The 20829-nt window shown below is 36.6% G+C and overlaps 2 protein-coding genes across 5 annotated transcripts in view; one reads left to right on the top strand and one right to left on the bottom strand.

The window, feature by feature from the left end:
- LOC145967058 (uncharacterized) overlaps nt 1-20829 on the bottom strand; it is a 150436-nt gene that overhangs the window by 83347 nt on the left and 46260 nt on the right. The window lies entirely within an intron of this gene.
- The window catches only part of LOC145967071 (frequenin-2), a 43640-nt gene continuing 26833 nt past the window's right edge, over nt 4023-20829 (top strand). The window contains exons 1-2 of one of the 3 annotated variants that reach the window (XM_083091702.1): nt 4023-4088; nt 6823-7597. In XM_083091702.1, coding sequence (XP_082947828.1) covers nt 7534-7597 — 64 coding nt within the window. In that variant the 5' untranslated portion in view covers nt 4023-4088; nt 6823-7533. Of the gene's footprint in view, nt 4312-6822; nt 7598-20829 lie in introns of all 3 variants that reach the window. The other 2 variants (XM_083091701.1, XM_083091703.1) reach the window with 2 other exon arrangements.

A 20829-nucleotide genomic window follows, 5' to 3' on the forward strand; every position in this document is an offset into this window, starting at 1 on the left:
TTTGAACATGTTTGAAAGAATACCGACCACTGCCCTTTGTCTCACTTCAAACATGTAGAACTACAAACACAGTTAAACAAGGGATCTAGCAGAATACGTCAGCTGTGTAATTTTCAGCCAGTCTCATATTTGATCATGTAAAAGCAAGATCCCGACAAAGATAGGTAATCAAGTTCTACAACAGTTCATCCCGCAATTAACGCAATTATCGCGAAAATAAATCGCCGCATGGACTATCTCTCATCGCAGCTGCAAAAACTAAATGTGACATTATAGCGATTTAACTTCATAGAAAACTAGCGGACGGCTATAAAAGATCAAATTTTCCTAGAGAACTTTCCTACCGAGATAGTTAAATATATTTGAGCGACAGATTAATCTGATTTCTGCGCAAACTTCCGCGCGCACTTTCATAATTACTTTACTGATTACTTACAAAAATGTTCAACACAACTGCGATTTTGCTCTCAGCTTAAGAGTTTTATATTGGGGAAATGAAATAAAAATAAAAAGAGGGGAAAAAAAGGAAAGCGCAAAACAAGCACATAAATTCCAACGATGCGCCGTGGCAGATATTCAGATTAAATATAGCGGCGCCGCAATTCCGGCGGCTTCCAGGTGCGTTTTAGTCGTGGATTCAATTTTCTACTCGAAACACCCTCCAGCCATCGTTCCGTGTTCATATCGTTGCCTCTCTTGGTCACCCCAGCAAATAGAATCATATATCCCTCCAAGGAACAGGAATCACGTTTCCCTGCGATTTATTTCTTCGACAGATCGAGCAGCTCTTACCGCAATTTTCGCGCGACACCCAGCGCAAAAGACTTGCCAAAATATCACCAAGATTTCCTTCCAATTTCACCATCTCGTGACAAGGAAAATACTGCTACATCAACGAAACTTTCCACCTCTTGTTACTCTTTGTAAGAAGATTGAATAGATTGACATCGATCAATTTTAAAAGAGCACGAACAATAAATTACGAAAGATACGCATTAATACTAATAACAGAATTTAACTATTAAAATAAATAATTTAAATATAATAATAATAATAATATAACATTTAAAATAGCTGTAAAATATTACCAATCTCAACATCTTTAAAAAGATATAATATTTTATTTTATTTATTTTATTTATATTTATTTATAATATTTATTTAAATTATATATTATTTAATATATTATTTATATATTATTATATAATATTTATTTATAATTATATATTCTCTGAAAAAATATAATCATAATTCAATTATTTGCTAATCTAATACTTTATGGAATAATTATCTGGAATCTTAAAAAAAAAAATTAATATTGCATATATGAACATTTATAATATTGGATATCTGTGAATATTTATAATAACTGGCAAAAAAATAGCATATTACTTCAAGCCCCAACATTACTATCTTTTTTTCTCGTTAGCATGCTTCTATCCCACAGGTGGATGGCCTAAGATACGACTTTAATTTCATAAAACGCAGCATGGATCTCACATTATTGCCGAGATATATATTTCATCTTCTTTTTAGATCTTGGTAATAAAGTTATGATGGACCAATAAAAAATTCATTAGGCAAACAGGGACGTCGTGTATTAAATAATAAAGATCTATGATGCTGAGAAATTGCAAACAGATAATACGCGAATTAAACTTTGCAATAAATGTTGTAACACCTTGATGGAATTTGTACGATATTTATCACGAAAGTTCATTCTTTCTCATCATTTCTTCGCACTGCTACATCAATTACCGCGAGCGCGTATTCGCTTTATCACCGTACAACTCTTTTTTCGAACATAAATCGAAAAATATCGCTCTAAGTTGAAGTTGAGGAATCGTCCTGCGAGGAAAAGGATACGGCTATCATCGGGTGAGCCGGCGAGCGAGCAATTATTCAGCGAAGGATCGCGACGGCCGTAAACAATTTGACGAATCGCGTTTTACGCTCGCGCGACGGCAGATGTATCTGTTATTGTCGTCGACATTGTGTTGTTGATCGCCGGCTCCATCTTTGCGGGGGAGACGATCATTGACGTTTTTATGCCGAGGATTGTCACAAGGACTGCTGACGTGCTCCACTTTGCGCTTTGTCCATTACTATTCGACGTATGTCGCATCGAGCACTTTTATTATTACTTCATGAGGAGGGGGAAAAGGAGAAGGAGAAATGCCATGTCTTCCAGAAGTTGATATGTGCTTGGTAGCTTACGGCTTTCGTGGCTAGCCAATAAGAACGGACTAGAGAGTAAATCGGATTGCTGGATGGTCAGCGAAAAACTGTGAAGAATTGCACGAGCAGAAGGAAACACCGACGCGCGAGCTTGAGGCTTTTATCTCGAGGAGATAATTAGACGTCGCTGAGAATTTATTACCGCGGCGTCGCTTGATTAATTACAATCGCGTGAGAAAGGATTAAGAGTAAAAGTAAACCGTAATGAGGAAATAATACGCTCTCTGCGAATGATTGTCAAATATTGTACGATATCTCTTTTGAGATATAATATTGTAACTTTTGTTCATTTTATTATTATTTAAATATACGCTTAGATACATGTGTTAAATATAGTTTATCAATATATGTAGCCAATATAGATTAATTTTTCGAACATTAGCGGAGATGAAGGTGGAGGTTGAAATAAATTGTTTTGTCATCGAACCAACGAATCAGAGGTATCACGCAAACCTTTTCTTTTATTCATGGATCCGCACCGATTTAGATCCCTCGCGTCGCAAATTCACCGAACAGACTCACGGAACGGTCGACGTGCAACAAAAATCCGTTATGGAATATATATTGCCCGAACATCTCTTCCTTTTAAGTTCCGCTCAATCGAAAAATGTTATTTCGCGGACGCGTTACTCTCTTTTCTTCTTTCTTTTCCTACGGATTCCGCAGCGTTTTTAAATGATTGATCTCATCAGGATGAAGCACCGGAAAGACTTTCGCCACGTTTCGTTTCCCCGTATTTCTTTATTTTACACTCGTTCTCTGCTTCATATCTTTGCTATTTCATTCTCGAAGTAAAACTATCAGCATGAGATAGCGTGGTCATTATTAACTTTTTTCAATTTCCCAGAATATGCTTTTGAATAGCGCAGCTGTGATGGATTACATCACTATAAAAGACCAAGAAAAGTCTCATCACGTTTCTTTACATTACATTTGTTTACCAAGATACGCGTAATATTTTCCAACATAAAACCATCAACATATTTTAGTAGGGTTTTAGTTCTCTTTTAGTTTAGTAGAAACGGTAAAAATTTCAAGCTCGAAAGCAGATGGACGAGCAGCCTCAACTCAAAGTGATACTTATTACAGTTTGTGATAAAGTTAGAAACAGGAACACAACCGACGGTAGTGGACAATGAATAAATAATAATAAAAATATGAACTCCCTTTTGAATACGAATATTTGCCTGAGTTAATTTCATTTTTTTTTAATGAAACTTTACGAGGCATAAGTTGCCGGGGCCAAAAGTTTTCTTCAAATGCGACGGGGTATTAACAATATTTGTAAGACGAGAATTATGGTCGAATAAAAGTGAAAAGGCATCTTGTCATAAGGGAGAATAGGACAAAAGGGACGAAGTAGCAGAAAAAAATCGGCGAGAGAGACGGCGCGAAAAAACGAATACGAAATCGAGAGAGATGACGCGCAAGACTCGTGCAGACAATGGAGATGAAAAAATTTTTCACCAGAGAAGGAAAGGGAAAATAGAAGAAGGAAAAATCGGAGAAAGACGAACAAGAATGGAAACGACGCAGAACGCGATCGACCGAGACGGTGAAAGCGTATAAGGTATGATAGAGAGAAAGAGAGAGAGAGGAAGAGAGGAACGGAGAGAAGGAGAAAGCGCGAAGAGGATCGAAGGTGGTGGAATCGGAGGAACTCCGTTGTAAAGGAGGGAAACGGGAGGTAGGATATTTGAGCATCCCCCTCAGGTTCGAGAGGTGCGCTTGCGCTATCGTAACCCAACACACTTCCATATAATGTCATCGCTGAGCCAGTCTGACGCCAGGCGCCGCGACGCTATGACGTCACTGGTCCGCGCTTCACCGACGAACGTACTCCGCCAGCGGTGAGAGAACTCATGAATGAAACCCTTACTTACCGTCAAATCGTTGAATAGAGTCCTCGTGAAGGAACGCGCCTCCAACATTCATACGATCGCGCACCAACGGGACATCCTTGATTCTCGCCCGATTCGCTCCGCGAAAACCGGGGACCAGCTGGAAGCGAGTCGGTTCGCCAGCCGTTGGTTGGCGCAGCTTCTGTTTGTTAATCGTGTCAACTTGCGTGCGGTAAAGCTGATCCCGATCGATTCGCGATGCGATCGCGATGAACCGTCAATAGATTCCGATAATCAAAATCTCGATTCGCATCCTCAGATGAGCTTCCGTCGAGCGAACCTATATCGAATAAGCGAACTATCTGGACGGAACAATCTTCATTGACCTGTCAAATATAATCTCTGTCAGTGATAAATCTTTCATTGAATAACGCATGCGTTTCACAAACAACACGAATAACGCGTTCTCCCGCCCGCCAGCCCGCCATCCTCGTCTTCATTCAGAGGCTCGATGGCGTTCTCCACGACATATCGACGTTTTGTGCAAAAGTTGCGCGAGTTGCTAGTGCTCATGATGATAATATCTCTTTAAACGCACGCTATCCGCTATCGCGATCGAACGGTGCTCCGGATATATAACACTTTAGTGCACTTCGGAGAGCAGCGGCTCGTCGATATCCGGTTTGTTTTATGAATGGGCTACGCTGCTGCACTAGTAAAATGTCTCCCGATAATCAAGTTTCCTCTACTTTGCAATACAAGCGTTCTCCAGAGGATTCGCGAGCTGGAGAACGCGAAATTGCTCACCACGCATTTCCGTATCCAGCTTCTGCTTCCTTTCGTTTCTCGGATCCTCGGATATCTTCTTTTTTCGCCGCCAACCGGTTGGCTCGTCGTTACGACGTAATAATAAGCGCAGAAACGCATGCTCCGAGTGTCATCGTGATGCGATGCGAGGTCAAGGGTGTAGCACGACCTCGACCGGAAGTTAATCACTCGACAAGGTTCTCCCTCGCGTCCTTCGATATTGCCGAATCTCATGATCCCCTCGCATCCGTCGAATTTGCCTCTCATACAAATCAGTTTCCATGATCGCGCAATACAACATCACGAAGGACGTATGATTCAAAACCTCTCGTCATGTACGCTTCCACGAATTTTGTGGGATACCATATGATTCGCATTAACTGATTAATCCAAGTTCAAATTCATGGATTCTCTCTTCAGGGGAGATCTGGTCTGGCGCGGTTAGAACTTCCTCTTCATGGTACCGCATACGTCATTCAGATCTCCGTATTAAGGGGAAAGAGGTGTTAACTTTGTCGTAACTTTATCTCGAGGAAAGACGATGCGCCTCGCTCGTCCATTGTTATTCGCCTCAAGTTTTTAGGAAGTTTCGACGACTAACGGACATGACTTCGTTTCAAATCCAGCACGTCGGACCGTATTCTCCTACCTCGGTCGATCCTTTTGTTTGCGAATAAAACTTTCCCTTTTGCTGAAAATTTTCCTTGCTTTCAATTGCGATTCAGTAATGCCGTGCTGCGAGCGAGTTGCGGGGAGATTGCGAAATAGATATAAAAAAATGGGCGGAGGTAGGCGCGATTCATTATTCAAAGACATTAATGACTACACGATAAATATTATAACTGATATAATCTACGTCCAAGTTTTTTCCGTCATACAATCTATTATCGTAAGACTAGCATGAATAATTATCTTGATTTTAACAGAAATTGATTGCTTTTTTTCGCTTATTTCTTGATGCAGATTTAAAAAAAGCGATCTATTGATTTCTAGTTTATCCAATTTGCAGATATTGAAAGCGCTGAATTTTTTGTAATTTAAATTTCTTACATTAAATGGTTTCATACTTTATTTGATTTTCGATTTTTGACTTTATTTGTCTTATTTTCAATTAAAAAATAAAAGGAAAGCATTGTATTAATGGCTATTATTACTTCAAAGTAACAAACAATGTAATATTTTTTCGTGGTATTCGAAAAACGATAGGATTAAAGACGATTGTGGGGGAACAAGAGAATCATGACACTAAGAGCTAAGGAAATACATTTAGTAGGAATTCCGTTTAATCCCAGGATAAGGTGGGAGATATCGTAACGCTGGCCTTTAAAGCCCAGCTCACATAATAGCCCAGAAGGGATTGGCTAGTACAAGTCCTGAAAGTATCGGCCGTCCCGTATTACGACCTTTGAAACTTTACAATCAGTTTGAGACAGCGATATATATCTTGATAACGTTCATTTTCATTATACTTGAATATATTCAAAGATCATCGCGGAAAAATTAAAGATTCGCTCGATGCAAATATTTGACGAGTTCGTTTAACTCTCGTTGTAACAAAATTAATTTATCGATTGCGATAATCGCTTTGATACAATTACCGCAATAATTTCCCGAGTCTTTTCTCCGAGTTTGTCTTAATTTTCCGATACCATCTTTGCAAATTGGAAGCTCATCTGCGCGCTTCAAAACTTCTTCGGAGAGACCGAAAGAGGCACGATTAATGATTCCGCGAAGCTCATTTATCGCATCAGAAAATTATTATTATTATCATTACTTATAATTCGAACACAGTGTCAAGTCTCGAATTTTCTGATTTTCGCACGAATGCTTAAAAACATCGCGAGCGCATCGAGTACAAATAAAAAATGAAGTTTCAACTGCGATTCACGGGAGATCTCGCGTCCTCATTAAAATTCTCCCTTGTTCTTCTCCACAGAAAAAGCAATATCATCGAAAAGAAAATCTACGTGGGAGGCATATCAACGAATTGACTAAGAATAAGACGATACGAATGATATCGAATCCGTAGCGTCGTAATTAAATCGACTAAATAGGTTCCCTCGTCCCACTTCTCCCGTGCGTCCCCGAAACAAATTAAATCAAATTCCATCGTTCGCGATTCGATCCTCGACGTCCTCGAGATCGCGACGCAAATTTACCGAGGGGCACCGATGCGTTCTTAAGATCGAAGAAAGTTTTGCGCTTTCCTGCGAAACACATCTCCAAATTGAATCCATCGCCGAACTTTTCTTCTTAAAACAGAGGAAAATCGGCTCGGCTCAATGGGAGAGAAAGTTACAAATAGAAAACTTATCGGTTAAAATTTGATAGAGCACTTCCGCGATTTCAAAACAAGAGGAACCAAGGAACCTGCGTTTGAGGGAAGACCGCGCGTCGCGTTTTTAGAAACTTCTTCGTGCAAATTCTTCGCTTCTTTCGTGCCGATTCACGGTGGTGACGTGTCGATTTTAGCTCGAAACTCAAACTTTCTTTCATCTTTAATCCATCAGTTGCGATCAAGAGATGCGAGTTGGTGAGATTTCTTAATCAGAGAGTTCTCCAACGTGAGGCAAAGTCGGTGATTCAACACAAGAGATCGGTGTAAATCGCGCGCGTTAGAGATAACGCACAGGACGAGGCTACGAAGATGGGCAAGAAGAACAGCAAGCTCAAGCAGGATACCATCGATCGACTCACCACCGACACATACTGTAAGTAGTAATAACCCGCCATCGCCGCGACGTACCGGCCCATTTATCATACACAGTAAAAAATTTTGTATTAAATTTAACATATTTCACATGTCCCAATTTATCCACTCTAATTTTAATGTTAATTTAACATAAGGCAAGTATGTAAATAAATAACACAAATAATATGTTTAAAAATTAACACAAAAGTGTAACACTTAAACGTTATCTGGAAATAAAGTTTATGTTAAATTAACATATTTATAATGTTAAATTTAATTAAAAGAAAATGTTATTCTTACATTTTTATGATAAATAACAGAAGAGATATGTCGATTTAACATATGGAAACTGTTATAGAGAGAAAAATAACACAACTTATCTGTTCATTTTAACATATAACATATTTCATCAAAAATTCGTGCATTTATATATTAATTGTGTTGTTTTAACTCTTAGAAACGGTGAATATTAACTCAATGCAGAAATGTTAAAATAACGCAACGATAATATGTTACATTAACATAAGAGTATGTTAAAAATTTAACACAAAAATTTTTACACGAAAAAATTTTAACAGAAATACAAAATGTTTTTTACCGTGTACTGTCGTGTGCAAACGCATGCGGATTCGCATCATACGACGGAGATGTCTGTCCTTAATCGCGAACTCCATAAATTTTTGCGCGCACGGAATTTCCATGCTCGAGTAAACATCGAATTAAATCGGTCTTGCGGCGCGCTTGACGAACGGCGTGTTCCCTTCGGCGCGTCTCTTTCTAAAAGTGGGTCTTCCAACTCGCGGATTCTTCCACGCGAACTGGTGAGAGGATCGCAGGCCTCCTCTGAAAGACGGGGGTAGGGGGGACTTTTTGGTTTTTCCGACTGACCTACCGCGTTATTTTGAGGATCCGTAGCCGCAGCCTCCAGCATTCGAGCGGCTTTCTACCTCTCCCTACCTCTCACTTTCTGTCTATTTGTCTATCTCTCTCTCCCTTTCTCTTTACGTTCCCTCTGTCTGCACGCTAAACGCGCATCGATCGCGCGGTCGTTCAATACGCGTCGCAACGACGTACCTCTTCTGCATTCGATAAAACGCGTTTAATCCATTCCGCTACCGTACAAACTTTGCCTGTCGGAAACGACGGTACACCGCGCTTCCACGCTTCCACGTGGCTTTGTTTCCGTTGAACGAGAGCGATTCGATAGCGAAAGCGACGCGACGTCTACAACCGCGGACTTCTGTTTAATCTTTCAGTAAAAAGTTAGCGGTAGCGCTGCATTTATGACCAAGTCTAATATTTACGACCGCTTTACACCAAGCTGGAGAATAGTCTGTTCATCGAATAAAAACTAACGTGTTCCTCGATAATTCCGCCGTGAAAATTGTCGCGCCGTTAATGGACGGCTAAATATTTTCAGTCTCCGACGCGCAAAGGTGGTCGACGAGCTATTCGGGTGAAAATGCGAAGGGCCACTGTATTTTAACATAAATATTTCCAAGTGACTTGCGTCATGGACGATGGATTTCACGTGGGCCTTTACATAGACTTTTATAGTCGCTACTGACAAGTGCGCAAGCAAATTTAATTAATAAACATCACGTAGAGGTAAATCCTTTGAATCATAAAGTAATAATGACAAGGCTGTGATTCTAAATCAATAATTTTCTAGAGTCTTTCTTAGAAAAGAAACATTTCTAATGCCGATTGCATTGTAATAAATAATACAAATTAATTAAATATTGTTATTATTAAAACACGCAATTATTTTATTATTTTTTATAATTTGTATCATCGTTTTTTTATTTTTTTCAAAATTGATTATATAAATAGTAAACTTTTCTAAAAGAATTTCTAAGAAAATGTGTGTGTAAATTTAAAAAAATCAGTTGAATTAATAAATTTATCAGATTTGTAAATTTCACACAAAAATCAGAAACATACATTAAACAAAATCCATATTTCTGAGTTGATACATTGATAGACAGTTTCCCCAGTGAGAGAAAACTATGTCGGATATAGACAGAGATATTATGTATAGAATCTGACAGCCTGGTTGTCACGGTCTATTTGCTTTCGCACCTTAATATCTGCCAGCCAATTTGTTAACTCGACTGGTTGACCTAGTATAATAAAAAGTTGCGTCCGCCAAGGGAAACCGCAAAATACATCCGTTACAAATTCAACTTTATTAAAGTATCTTTATGTGAAATACGTATCTTTGTGGCTGCATCAATAATGCGCGTACCAATGTATTCTATCGATGAGTCACATACATGTTATGAATACATCGTTGCTGACATCTCTGTGCTTTGATCTCGAAAATAAAGTAGACTGTGCCGGATTGAATGCAATGTGTGCATACGATAATATACACGAACGTTTACTTTGTCTCTTTAACAGAATGTTATCGATATAAAATATTAATTCCATCATGTAAAATATATTTATCGACATATGAGAAAAATATTCAAGTTTTAATTAGTTCGCGTATACACTTGTCTTTAACTTTTGTAAACGTAATAATCGCACGCGCGATCTGAAATAACATTTGCATCATTATCTTGCACATCAGACACACCTTGTGCATACAAATTAACTAACCAAAGTGCGACTGCTTGTCGAAGCTGACTAAGGGCTGAAAGCGTTCCAAGCGTTTATTATGCTGTACATGTCGGGCCGCGTCGGCGGAAAAACATAATCTCGTCCGACAATATTCTCCGGTTTCCCGCTTTTCTTTTCCAGTACAAAGGATGGCCCAGCATGCTGTAAAATTCGCACATCCACGCTCGTTTACCGTCCTATTTTTACCATATTCACATTTAGAAATAATCCAGCGTTTTATACAGGCCGTGTCTAATGAACATCAACCTTTCTTTTGAATTGCTCGTCGCTTCCCACAAAACATTCCATTTGTTTGTTCGTATTGCAACGATGAAAAAATAATTTCGACTTTTTATACTATTAATTTGTATATATTATAAATTATGTTATAATTTTTAGACAAGAATTTTATGATATCTATTAAAATAAAATTTATTACAAATCTTTGATAAAATCCTCTTTTCATGCAACAATAATTTTCATATACACGATTATATACTTCATAAAGTTTTTAAAAAATACGATTTTTGTTCTTTCTGTCCGATGTGTCCGATAACATCCTTTAACACTTTATGAATTGAATAAATATTATACATATGTATAATCAATAAATCAATATTCTATTTGTATTGATTTTTTTATCTGATGTCTCTGTCACTTAAAACATTTTATATAAAATTACAAAAATTATAGTTTATATTACCTGTAATCAAATATTAAACAAACAAAACGTAAAGCAAAGATAATAGTGTCTTTCTCTTTTTTCAAAAATTGATACATTAAAATTACTTTCTTAATTCTTCTCTCCAATATTGTACAAGATTGTTACAATATTACCTTATCTTACATTCCTAAAGTAAGTTACAAAACATATTCCTAAAGTAAGTTATAAACCACAAAAGAATTAGTAAAAAGTCCGACCATGATGGATAGTATAAAGCTTCAAGTAGTCAGAGTCGCCCGTTAATTTATCTATTAGAATATCATAGAGATATTTAAACGAATTCTTGTGAAGAAATACACACACTTTGATCCTATTAACCGCGAGTTTGAAAATCTTTTACTTGCGTGTCTATTATTCGGCTTGGATGAGCAGATCTCTCAATGACCTTCTTTTTCGATAACTTCTAATTCATATACAATTTATCGTCAGAAGGTACAACTCTCTTTCAAGAGCACTTTAAAATCCTTTAAAGAAGTTTGACGACGGAAATTTGCTATAGATTACGTCGTTTGCAACGGCGCACTTTTTTATCACAACCAAGATTTTATATGTTATTTACGTGAAAAGAATCTCTTGAAAGTTGTCAGACTAGACATACTCTCAAACTAATTATGATCGCGCGTAGACTTTCATGAAAACAAATTTAAATTGCGCGTCGCTTTTCACGTGTTTAACACGGCGGAAAATACCTATCTTGTCCGAGAACCAATTTGGGAGTTCGCAATTTCTGAGCAGGAACGATCGATAGAAGAAGGGATTTTCGTGAATACCTCCGTAAAAATTTCCATAGACGCATGAATAGCTTCACAGATAGATCGGAGCATGAGGAACGACAGAGCTGACCTTGCACGAAATTTTATCTGAGTTTAAAGAACGACTCGGCAATGAATCATAATCATCGATTACAAAAATTGATGTAATGACCTCGATGCCATATCGATTCGTAATAATATTTTTTTTTCGATAAATTACGTTAAAAATAGATGTTAAAAAAAAAAAAATATATATATATATATATATATATATATATATGTTCGTACGTGTGTATATGTATAAAATAAACACACATACAATACATTAAATGGAAATGTCTCTCTCGATGCGGAGGCAACGTGATATAAATTACAAAACGGATGAAACGAGAATACATGACGCTATAATATTCGCGTAACATAAATCGTCACAAGTGGATGGAGTTAGCGATGTAATGTTGGCATAATATTCGAATTATACGCGTGCTATCGATGCAACGTCTCCGCACAAAGATATGCGAATGTCAAGCGAATGACTATTACGGTTCAAACAATTGAACGCGATAGCGCGTGAGACACTCTACATATTGGCGATAAATTTGCCAGCTGGACAGAGATGTAGGAAGATTCGATGGTTTCGTTACGAGAATAATAACTATGAAATTACGAGCTATTAGAGATTATACAAGCTCGTTAGGGACCGGTCACGAGGAATTTCATACATTGATGCACCCTTAACCTGACATTAACGTCCTTTTGGATTATAAATTTTAACGTGGTTGAATACGCTTATAACTCGATTCAACTTTCGTCAAGCGAACGAACAAACCAAGTTGTACTGTCGGCTCTTCCGCCAATGTTGCAATTGTGAATAATTAATAATCAGTATTAATAATGAGTGGGAAATGTTTCGCGAATATTGCACAGAGGATATTAACAATATTATATTCGGGACATGCAAACCTTTGATAAAATTCAAATTAGCAGGTATTCTTGACATAAATAGAAAATATCTAATTGTGGGTGTAATGCATCCTCTCCCCTATTCGCGGTTATTATATTTAGCGTGATCGAATTTACGGCAGGCCTGTGTCGCGTAATATGTTCGTGCTAGTAAAATTCTATTTATTAACCACAGCATCCAATATGACAAATTATACGATGCTGATACATTCCATTATTCGATATAGATATTATAAATTATATTATTACATGATATAGTGAATTTATTATTTATTTATGTATATTGTTCTTTTATCTCGTAAAATTAATAATCTACGAAATTATGAAAAATAATGCAATATTACGTTCACAATGGCAAATCTGATATTTGCCCTAATCATGTATCATACATTGCCTATCGTGATGAAGCTGTATTACATGAGGTAGGCAATAAAGTGAGAAAGATAGATAGATAGATAGATAGATAGAGAGAGAGAGAGAGAGAGAGAGAGAACTAGCACTTTAATCCTAGTTAAACGCTAATGTCGCCCACAAAGCTAATTATATTAATAATTAGATTCAATTAGATTTTAATGTAAAGTAAATCGAATTAATCATTATCTACGGTTGAAACAATCTCAGATTTTTATTTTTATATGAAATTGAAGAAGAATTGTTTAGTAAGAATAAGCATATGGTATAAACAATTCCATATTTGTTGAAAAAAATCTCATTCGTTCTCTCGACTTAGCATAATCCCGAGCAATAAGGAAGACAATTTCATTGATGTCACATTTAAACAGTGAAAAAGCCAAATAATCGTTAATTATCGCTCGAAAGCAGGATGGAATATACTATGTTGTGCGCTGTAATGAAACTCACAATGTGTATATTTCATAACCTCAAGCTTCCTGGAGCTTTATACAACAAGACAATAGACGTCAACTATGCAATTTCCTTTAATAGAACATTTTCCACTATCGTTCTATAGAATTACACCATAGAATAATCAATATATAAAATACCATAAAATGGCGAAATAATTATTATTCATAAGTACCTTCAAAATTGTGTGTGTGTGTGTGTGTGTGTGTGTGTGTGTAATTTATAAATAATATATAAAATAAAAAATTGTCTTGAAACATTTTGTATAACTTATTCCTAATAATATAAATCTCATTAATTTTTACTTTTAAGTAGCTGTCATGAACATTTCGTGTAATTAGTTTGGCGTATTTTAGTTCATGTCTTTAAAAAATTTTAAAATATCTTTTAATTTTTTTTATTTTTGTACACAAATATTTGATAGTATTACTAATCGCAATAAATATTTCCTACGAATATTTCGTGTTTGTACATTCGACTACTATTGTAAGGAATTGAACACCGTTCGCACAGGAAATTTCCATTTAATCTGCCCGTGAAAATCAATAGGCATGTCTGCGAAACAATGATTCGCGACTGCTGTATTGCAATCTAAACGATGTAAAAATTACGAGATGCGTGCTCGAGGCATTCGTTCTCGTGATCGCATGATTCACGCGGCGTTATCACGGTCGACTTATTAACTTTTCTCATGCGAGACTTCGCCCTTACACATGTCCCATCGCCAGCTTTATCTCGAATGTGTCCCTGATCTATGTCCCTCGTGGGCTTTTTAGTCCGATTACGCATATTCGCGCGACTAAGAATAATTGTTCTCGCGTGCAATTTATCTCCCATGTAGTAAATAAGTCGTGCTAAACGCGCGAATGACCCTCTTCGTGACACACACACACACACACACACACACACATATTGTGCCGTATCGTGTCGATGTCGCTGAGAAATTGTAGAAGCTATCATTTATCTCCGGTTACTTGCGCGAGTATTTTTGTTACTCAATTTCTCTCTGAAAGAGTTAGCCGAAGTCCATATCATCACGATGAACGATCAAGTATTGCTTACAACGAAGTTTTAAATTCTTCAATTTTTTCTTGCCTTTTCTGGTCGCCTGACACAAGCGGAGGCGTTTACGGCTTCATTTACGAGCATTTAATGCCGGTTAAACTTCCTTGATATTCACTTTGTTTCGCTAATTTTATTCAATACTGAGAGAGAGAGAAACAGAAAGAGAAATTGAAATACTTTCGCGGGCAGAAATACTCCTATTTTTATTGCCGTACTACTCCGAGACATCTCCTTACTTTTTATATACTTACAATTTCCTCTTATATAATATTGAATACTTCTATGTCTAAATCAACAGAAATAACAAATTCGCAGACACGTTTACGGCTAGCATCTCACTCATTTTTTCCCCATCAGCTCTATGTCCGAGGGAGATTCTTACTGGCTGCGGGAATATTCGTTGAGTTTTATGGTGACTTCAATCCTCGGCTTAAATCTCACCCACCAAGCAACGACGAGCGTATCGATCATAAATCATTCAGAGATTCTCGGCATCAATCTTTCATCCTTTGGGAATAACGGGAGAAAGAGAGAGAGAGAGAAAAAACTTTATACGGTAATTTCGCAGAAAGTTCGCCGCACTCGCAAGATTGGCCGCATCGGTTTATTTAGGATCGTGTTGAATGTTATTCTTACCAAGAGCACTTTGTTTCTTCGAAAAGAGTGGAACAGAAAAATCGAGCATAAAACGTATCGCGGAACTTGTGATATCGGCTTGGTTTGCGTCGACAAAACGCCTCCGCGACGCGTCGGCGTCGCGCTAAAACCGTCGTCGATTCCTCTTTTTCTTCTCCTCCTCCGTCTCCCTTTCCCCTCAGGAAGGCAAAACGGAAATGTCTGGGTGGTCCCTGCCGTTTTCCCATCTTTCAACCCTCGTCGACGCTTCAACCCCTCCGGGAGGCAAACGGCGATCGTGATACGTAAAGTTTGCGCGAGCACATTCCTTTTTTTCTGTCTTTTATAGAGAGAATGTGGTCTTGGTAGCGCGACGTCGTCGGTTATTATTCATTTGTGGCGTTTTCCCAGCCGACCTCTTCCCCCTCCTCCCTCGCCACGAAACGTCCACCCGGATCGTCGTCTGTCACGGTGGACGATCGATGCACGTGATGCTTTTCCACTCTGTCGCGCGCATCATGACATGCATACGTGTAGTACGCAGCCAGACGATTACCGTCCGACCGCAAATGTAGTCGCTCTACCTGCTGTCGAGTTTCGCAATTTGCAGCGAGTTCTACTTTGCACGCGTGTCAACTTTCCGTACGTCTCCGCATCTCTCAGAGATGCGCGCAAGCAATTTCGGGATATCTTTCTGTTAACCGCAGCCAGATGAATTAAATTAATTTAAAACTTTATTTCATAACACGTAGTAATGTAGTTAATGTAGTTACAATTTTGCGTATTAGTTGTATATTTAAGTTATATTGAAATATTTAACTTTTGAGAGATGTGTACATACATGAACTTACTATCTACACATCCACTCCTCCATCTAAAATAAATCGATGGATTTCATGTAATTATAGTAGCATGAATAGCTAATATCAAGAGAGTTCACATGCTTTAAATATAAACATTCAAGCCACTTGAACGCGCAAATCGATGAATATGCAAGATTCATTATGAATTGCTATATTTTTTATTTAAAAAAGCAAATATATAATAAAAATTTTTCTCTCCGAAATATAACAATTATAATAAAACAATTAAATTAAAATATATGCAAATTTCCATAAACTTAATTAAATTAAGTTAATTAAATAAAAGATCGCGTATGCGGCAAATGCTTTGAGAAGTATGCTAGAATGACTTGTGTTTCCTCTAAAATAAAAAACAACAAACATCAACCGTAAACGTAAATTATGCTTTATGGAATTATGTAACATCTTCACGACGACAGCCCCTGCCGTCCTATCTCGAAATGCTCTTATCCTAATTTTTCACTCATATGCAGACATGTATGGATTTAATTTAATTTCTCGCGTAATACACACTAGTCGACGTGGAGAGTGCAAACTCTTGCACGCATATCGTTTACATATCATTTATATACTCCAGGAAATGAGTCTTACGAGATATCGCCTATTCCACTGCTAACGAGGAGACACGAAATCCCAGCAATCAGTTCGTCTGTTCATTCAAGAGTACACGTAGTAGTACTCACAGCATGGTGAGAACGCTGATGGCAATTATATCTCCACAGAAAATTGAATGTCCGTGCGACTAATGTCGAATAAGCGAACAGCAATGAACGAAATATCCTGGAACATTCGCAAGCCAAATGATTTATCGACATATGTGTGTGTGTGTGTGTGTGTGTGTGTGATTCGTTAAACTAGCGTTAATTGACTTGAAGCAATCGGTCCCTTTCCGCACTCTTGAGCGAACCGATAACGCGCCCGAGTTTCGCCCAACTTCTTGCGCGGCATCTCCTCGATGTTAATTTCGCAGTCCCTGTAATTTCGTTACAGTCCCGAAACGCGGTTAGAACTAGAATCTAGGACGAGGCGATAGATATGCGCGCGCGCCGAACGAACCGGATGTGCTCCGAGAATCCGCTCTTTGTTCAAACGAGGGTGAATTTATGGGATCGCTCTCATAATCCCGCGAGCTCTTGCGGTGGTTGCTACAGTCGCACACGTGTACCGTAGTGTGCTGATATCGTCGGATGTCCTCTTAATGATTCATACGTCAGCGGCAAATACACTCGAGAGATGTGAAATTTCTCCATCGCGATAGAAACTAAATAAAAATAAAATATCGAAGCGCGTGAGAGTGCTTTTTTGTCTGTAATTGCTTTTTTCTTCACCGAAACTATGCAAATATTTTCTCTGTATTGCGGCGCGAAACCATACGAATTCGTAAATTACAATGTTTCTATTTCCAATAGAGCGCAGAGTTATTTCGAATCGTGGTTACGTTTGTGTAAGGATCACTCTGTATATACTGGAATATATAAAAAGAATTTACTACATACTATACATGCTTAAGCGACTTTTTATTAAATCGGACAAAAATTCATTATTGCATTCCTGCTATTACGAGCAAATCTTGTTGGGGAGAGATAATTGAATCTGAAAATAAAACTGTCTCGTTTTTACACGATTTTACGTATAATGCTGCGATAAAAATAAAATTATTGTTTTTTATTATCATTATTATACAATGAATCTTCTTACCGAGGATTCTGAAATAGTGAGATTATTTTATCAGAAAAACTTTTTATCCCTTATATCGGGGAAGAATTGACCTTTTTCCATTCTGAGTTTAATAGTATCGGATACTATTATATAACTTTTATCGAGACCAGGAAGCTGTTTCGCGATGAATGTCGAAAGATCCGATCCGACTGAGTACATATAACCTTTTGTAGGCTGGTAGAATGGGAAAGGTCGCAGTAGTTCAAAGAGAAATATCGGACGCCGGAAAAATAGCGTCGCGACTCGCGTCGAGAAAAACAAGGCGATTAAGATACGGGGTAGATTGTAAAAATTTTTAGCGCTTAGCTCACTCCACTCACCGCGTAGCTCTTCTTGTAAAAGATACTGGAAAGATTGCATACATTTACATTTGTTTACAAAATATCACGTAAGAATATACATATCAGATTTCTGAAGGAATCTCCAAAGAATTTCGAACGTTTTAATGAGCTTAATGAGATTAAAGTACTTGATCCCTGATAAAGAAAAAATTGCCCTCAGTTACCGTCCGATCGATAATGGAAATTTGATTAATGAACGCGAACGAGTGTATTTCAAGCAAGCCGAAGGGAAGAATCGAGCTCAAAGACATCTCCGGGCATTTGACTTTAAATCGAACGACGACAAAAACTATAACGCGAAAGACATTAACGTGGTTTTAATATAAAATAATATTAATTAAATACCTATTGAATAGAAAATTCCAAACAATTCCAAAAAAAAATCTCAATTACGTAATTACATTTTTGGAAAATACATTTTTTTTTATTATCAGCGATCAACTGCTATATTAAGTTTGCTTCGTAAAAATGAGAAGTAACGCAAAGTATTTGTGTAACATTTTCAGCCAATTTAACAATTATTTTTATTTTCTACGCCATTTAAAAATGCCATTGCGAGAAATTCAGAAAAAGTAGATTGTAAAGAAAAGAGAGCAAATATTTAAACTCGATTAAAATAGTTTTTCTTCTTTTCATATTCAGATAGCTGTTATTTTTTTAGCCCTCGATCTCGATTTCTTGACTTTTTGCGAAACGAATAAACAAGACAAATCGAATCACTTTATTATTAATACCGATATCTATTTGTGCGGACACAGAAGTGACTTTTATTAACCATAAAATCTAGGATGTCGAGTACCAATGGCGGCACATCGCGTCATGCCGTAATATTTAGCAGACGTAATGCTGATCACGTCTGATCCTGCGAACTGATGCAAGTTTCAGGAACATAAAAGCACAAATGCACTGGAATACGTACTATGAACTATGGATAATTTAGGGTAATCGTCGTCGTAAGTCTTTCGTTTAATAAAAAAAAAAACGCGCACTGCTGCAGTCGTATTTTTTTCTAGGAAATATCTCAGTTTTGATGTTTAAAATGTCACAAAGTCTTTAGAACACACCCGCCGCAACTTCAAAAAATATTTTTCATATTTATTAACGTGTAATCTTGTTGGTACTTGAGGGAATTCAATCTCGATTCTTTCATAAGTTAGAATATTCCTGCGAATATTTCAAAAAGTATCGTTATTTTAATGAGAATTCCTCGTAATTGGATTTTTTATTATTATTTACAAGTAATAGACAAATATATATATATATACACAAAATGTTTCAAGAGAATTAATAAATATTAAGGAGGTCATAATATATCGATTATTCTAAGTAAAAAAATTAATATGTATCCAATTCTCACAAATGGGTCCAAAGATAGTCATTTGAAACTGCCATGTATAAAGCTATTATGAGAGATTAAAGAATGATAAATGATTTATTATTTGTATTTATTGATTATTTGAATGATACAAAACAAATAAAATTTATAGTTTTTACTAATTGTTCGAGAATTTCCCGCCAATCTCGTACATTGTAATTCTTGTGTTAATAGTATGTGTCATAAATTATTTGTAAAAGTTTGTAAATTATTTGTTTTTATATCATTCAAATAGCCAATAAGTAGGAACGATAAATCGTTTTTAATATCTTTAATGATTTTGTACGCGCCAATGTCGCTCTTTCTCACAATCAGCTTTCATTGACAATTGGATAAATGTTTATAAACTTTTTTTCATACTCGGATTAAATCGATACTACAACCTTCCAAAATATTTACTATTTCTCCTGAAACATCAACAAATATATATATGTATATGTTTAAAATTCAAATAATTTTTAATCTACTTAAAATTCAATAAACATATATGCGCATGAGATTTAAAATCAAATACTTATAAAGACTTTATAGAGTCTCTACATATGTTATGAAAAATATAAAGCATTACCAAAAAAAGATTACTATTTTTTTTAATTACAAATCTAAAATTTTATTGACGCAAAAATTGAAATTTTTTCACATACTCAACAATCCGACATCTATTAATTACAATAAGTGTCTTCAGAAATAAATTATTATATTTTGTAAATATTTTGAAAGAAATAATAGAAATTTTAAAGTAATGTAAATAAAAACATATTTATTTTCAGACTATCTCGAAATTGGATTCGCATGAAATTTTTTACGGTTGTTCGAACGTATGTATCACACGTATATACGCCTGCCATTTCATCTCCGAGTGATTTGAGCAGTAAAATCAGAAGGCATGATGTGCTCCATCGAATACGACGTATATATCAAGGCACCGATGGAGTACGATAGCTCTTTATTCTAAGAAAATGAAATACAGATGAGAAGACTAAGTCTCTCGCTATGCGCCTGGCTGCCTCCTTACTTCTTCTTAGAATTCTTTTTCCATTCTATCTCTTATGACCGCACAAACACAATTCTCATTTTTATACCAAGAGTGGAAGATGAAGATAAGGAGAAAAGGGTGACGGACAATTTAGTAGTAGAACGAACAAATGAACGAATGAACAAGCCCGTAGATTTTTACGCAAAATTTTATCTCCTATATATATATATTTTCTATTATCTTTTTAAGTAGATTTTCCTTCAAGACTAAAGCCAAGACCAAAGATCTACCGTAGTCGGAGAAATTTATTTCGACAGTCAATTCTTATTTACGGAACTATTTATGAACTTTATGAGAAAATAATATATATATCGGGAAAAACCCAAGAAA

This window comes from Camponotus vicinus, unplaced genomic scaffold (assembly GCF_025532165.1).
Source record: "Camponotus vicinus isolate PSW18456_S1 unplaced genomic scaffold, iyCamVici1.0 SCAF_2, whole genome shotgun sequence".
Taxonomy (NCBI): Eukaryota; Metazoa; Arthropoda; class Insecta; order Hymenoptera; family Formicidae; genus Camponotus; species Camponotus vicinus.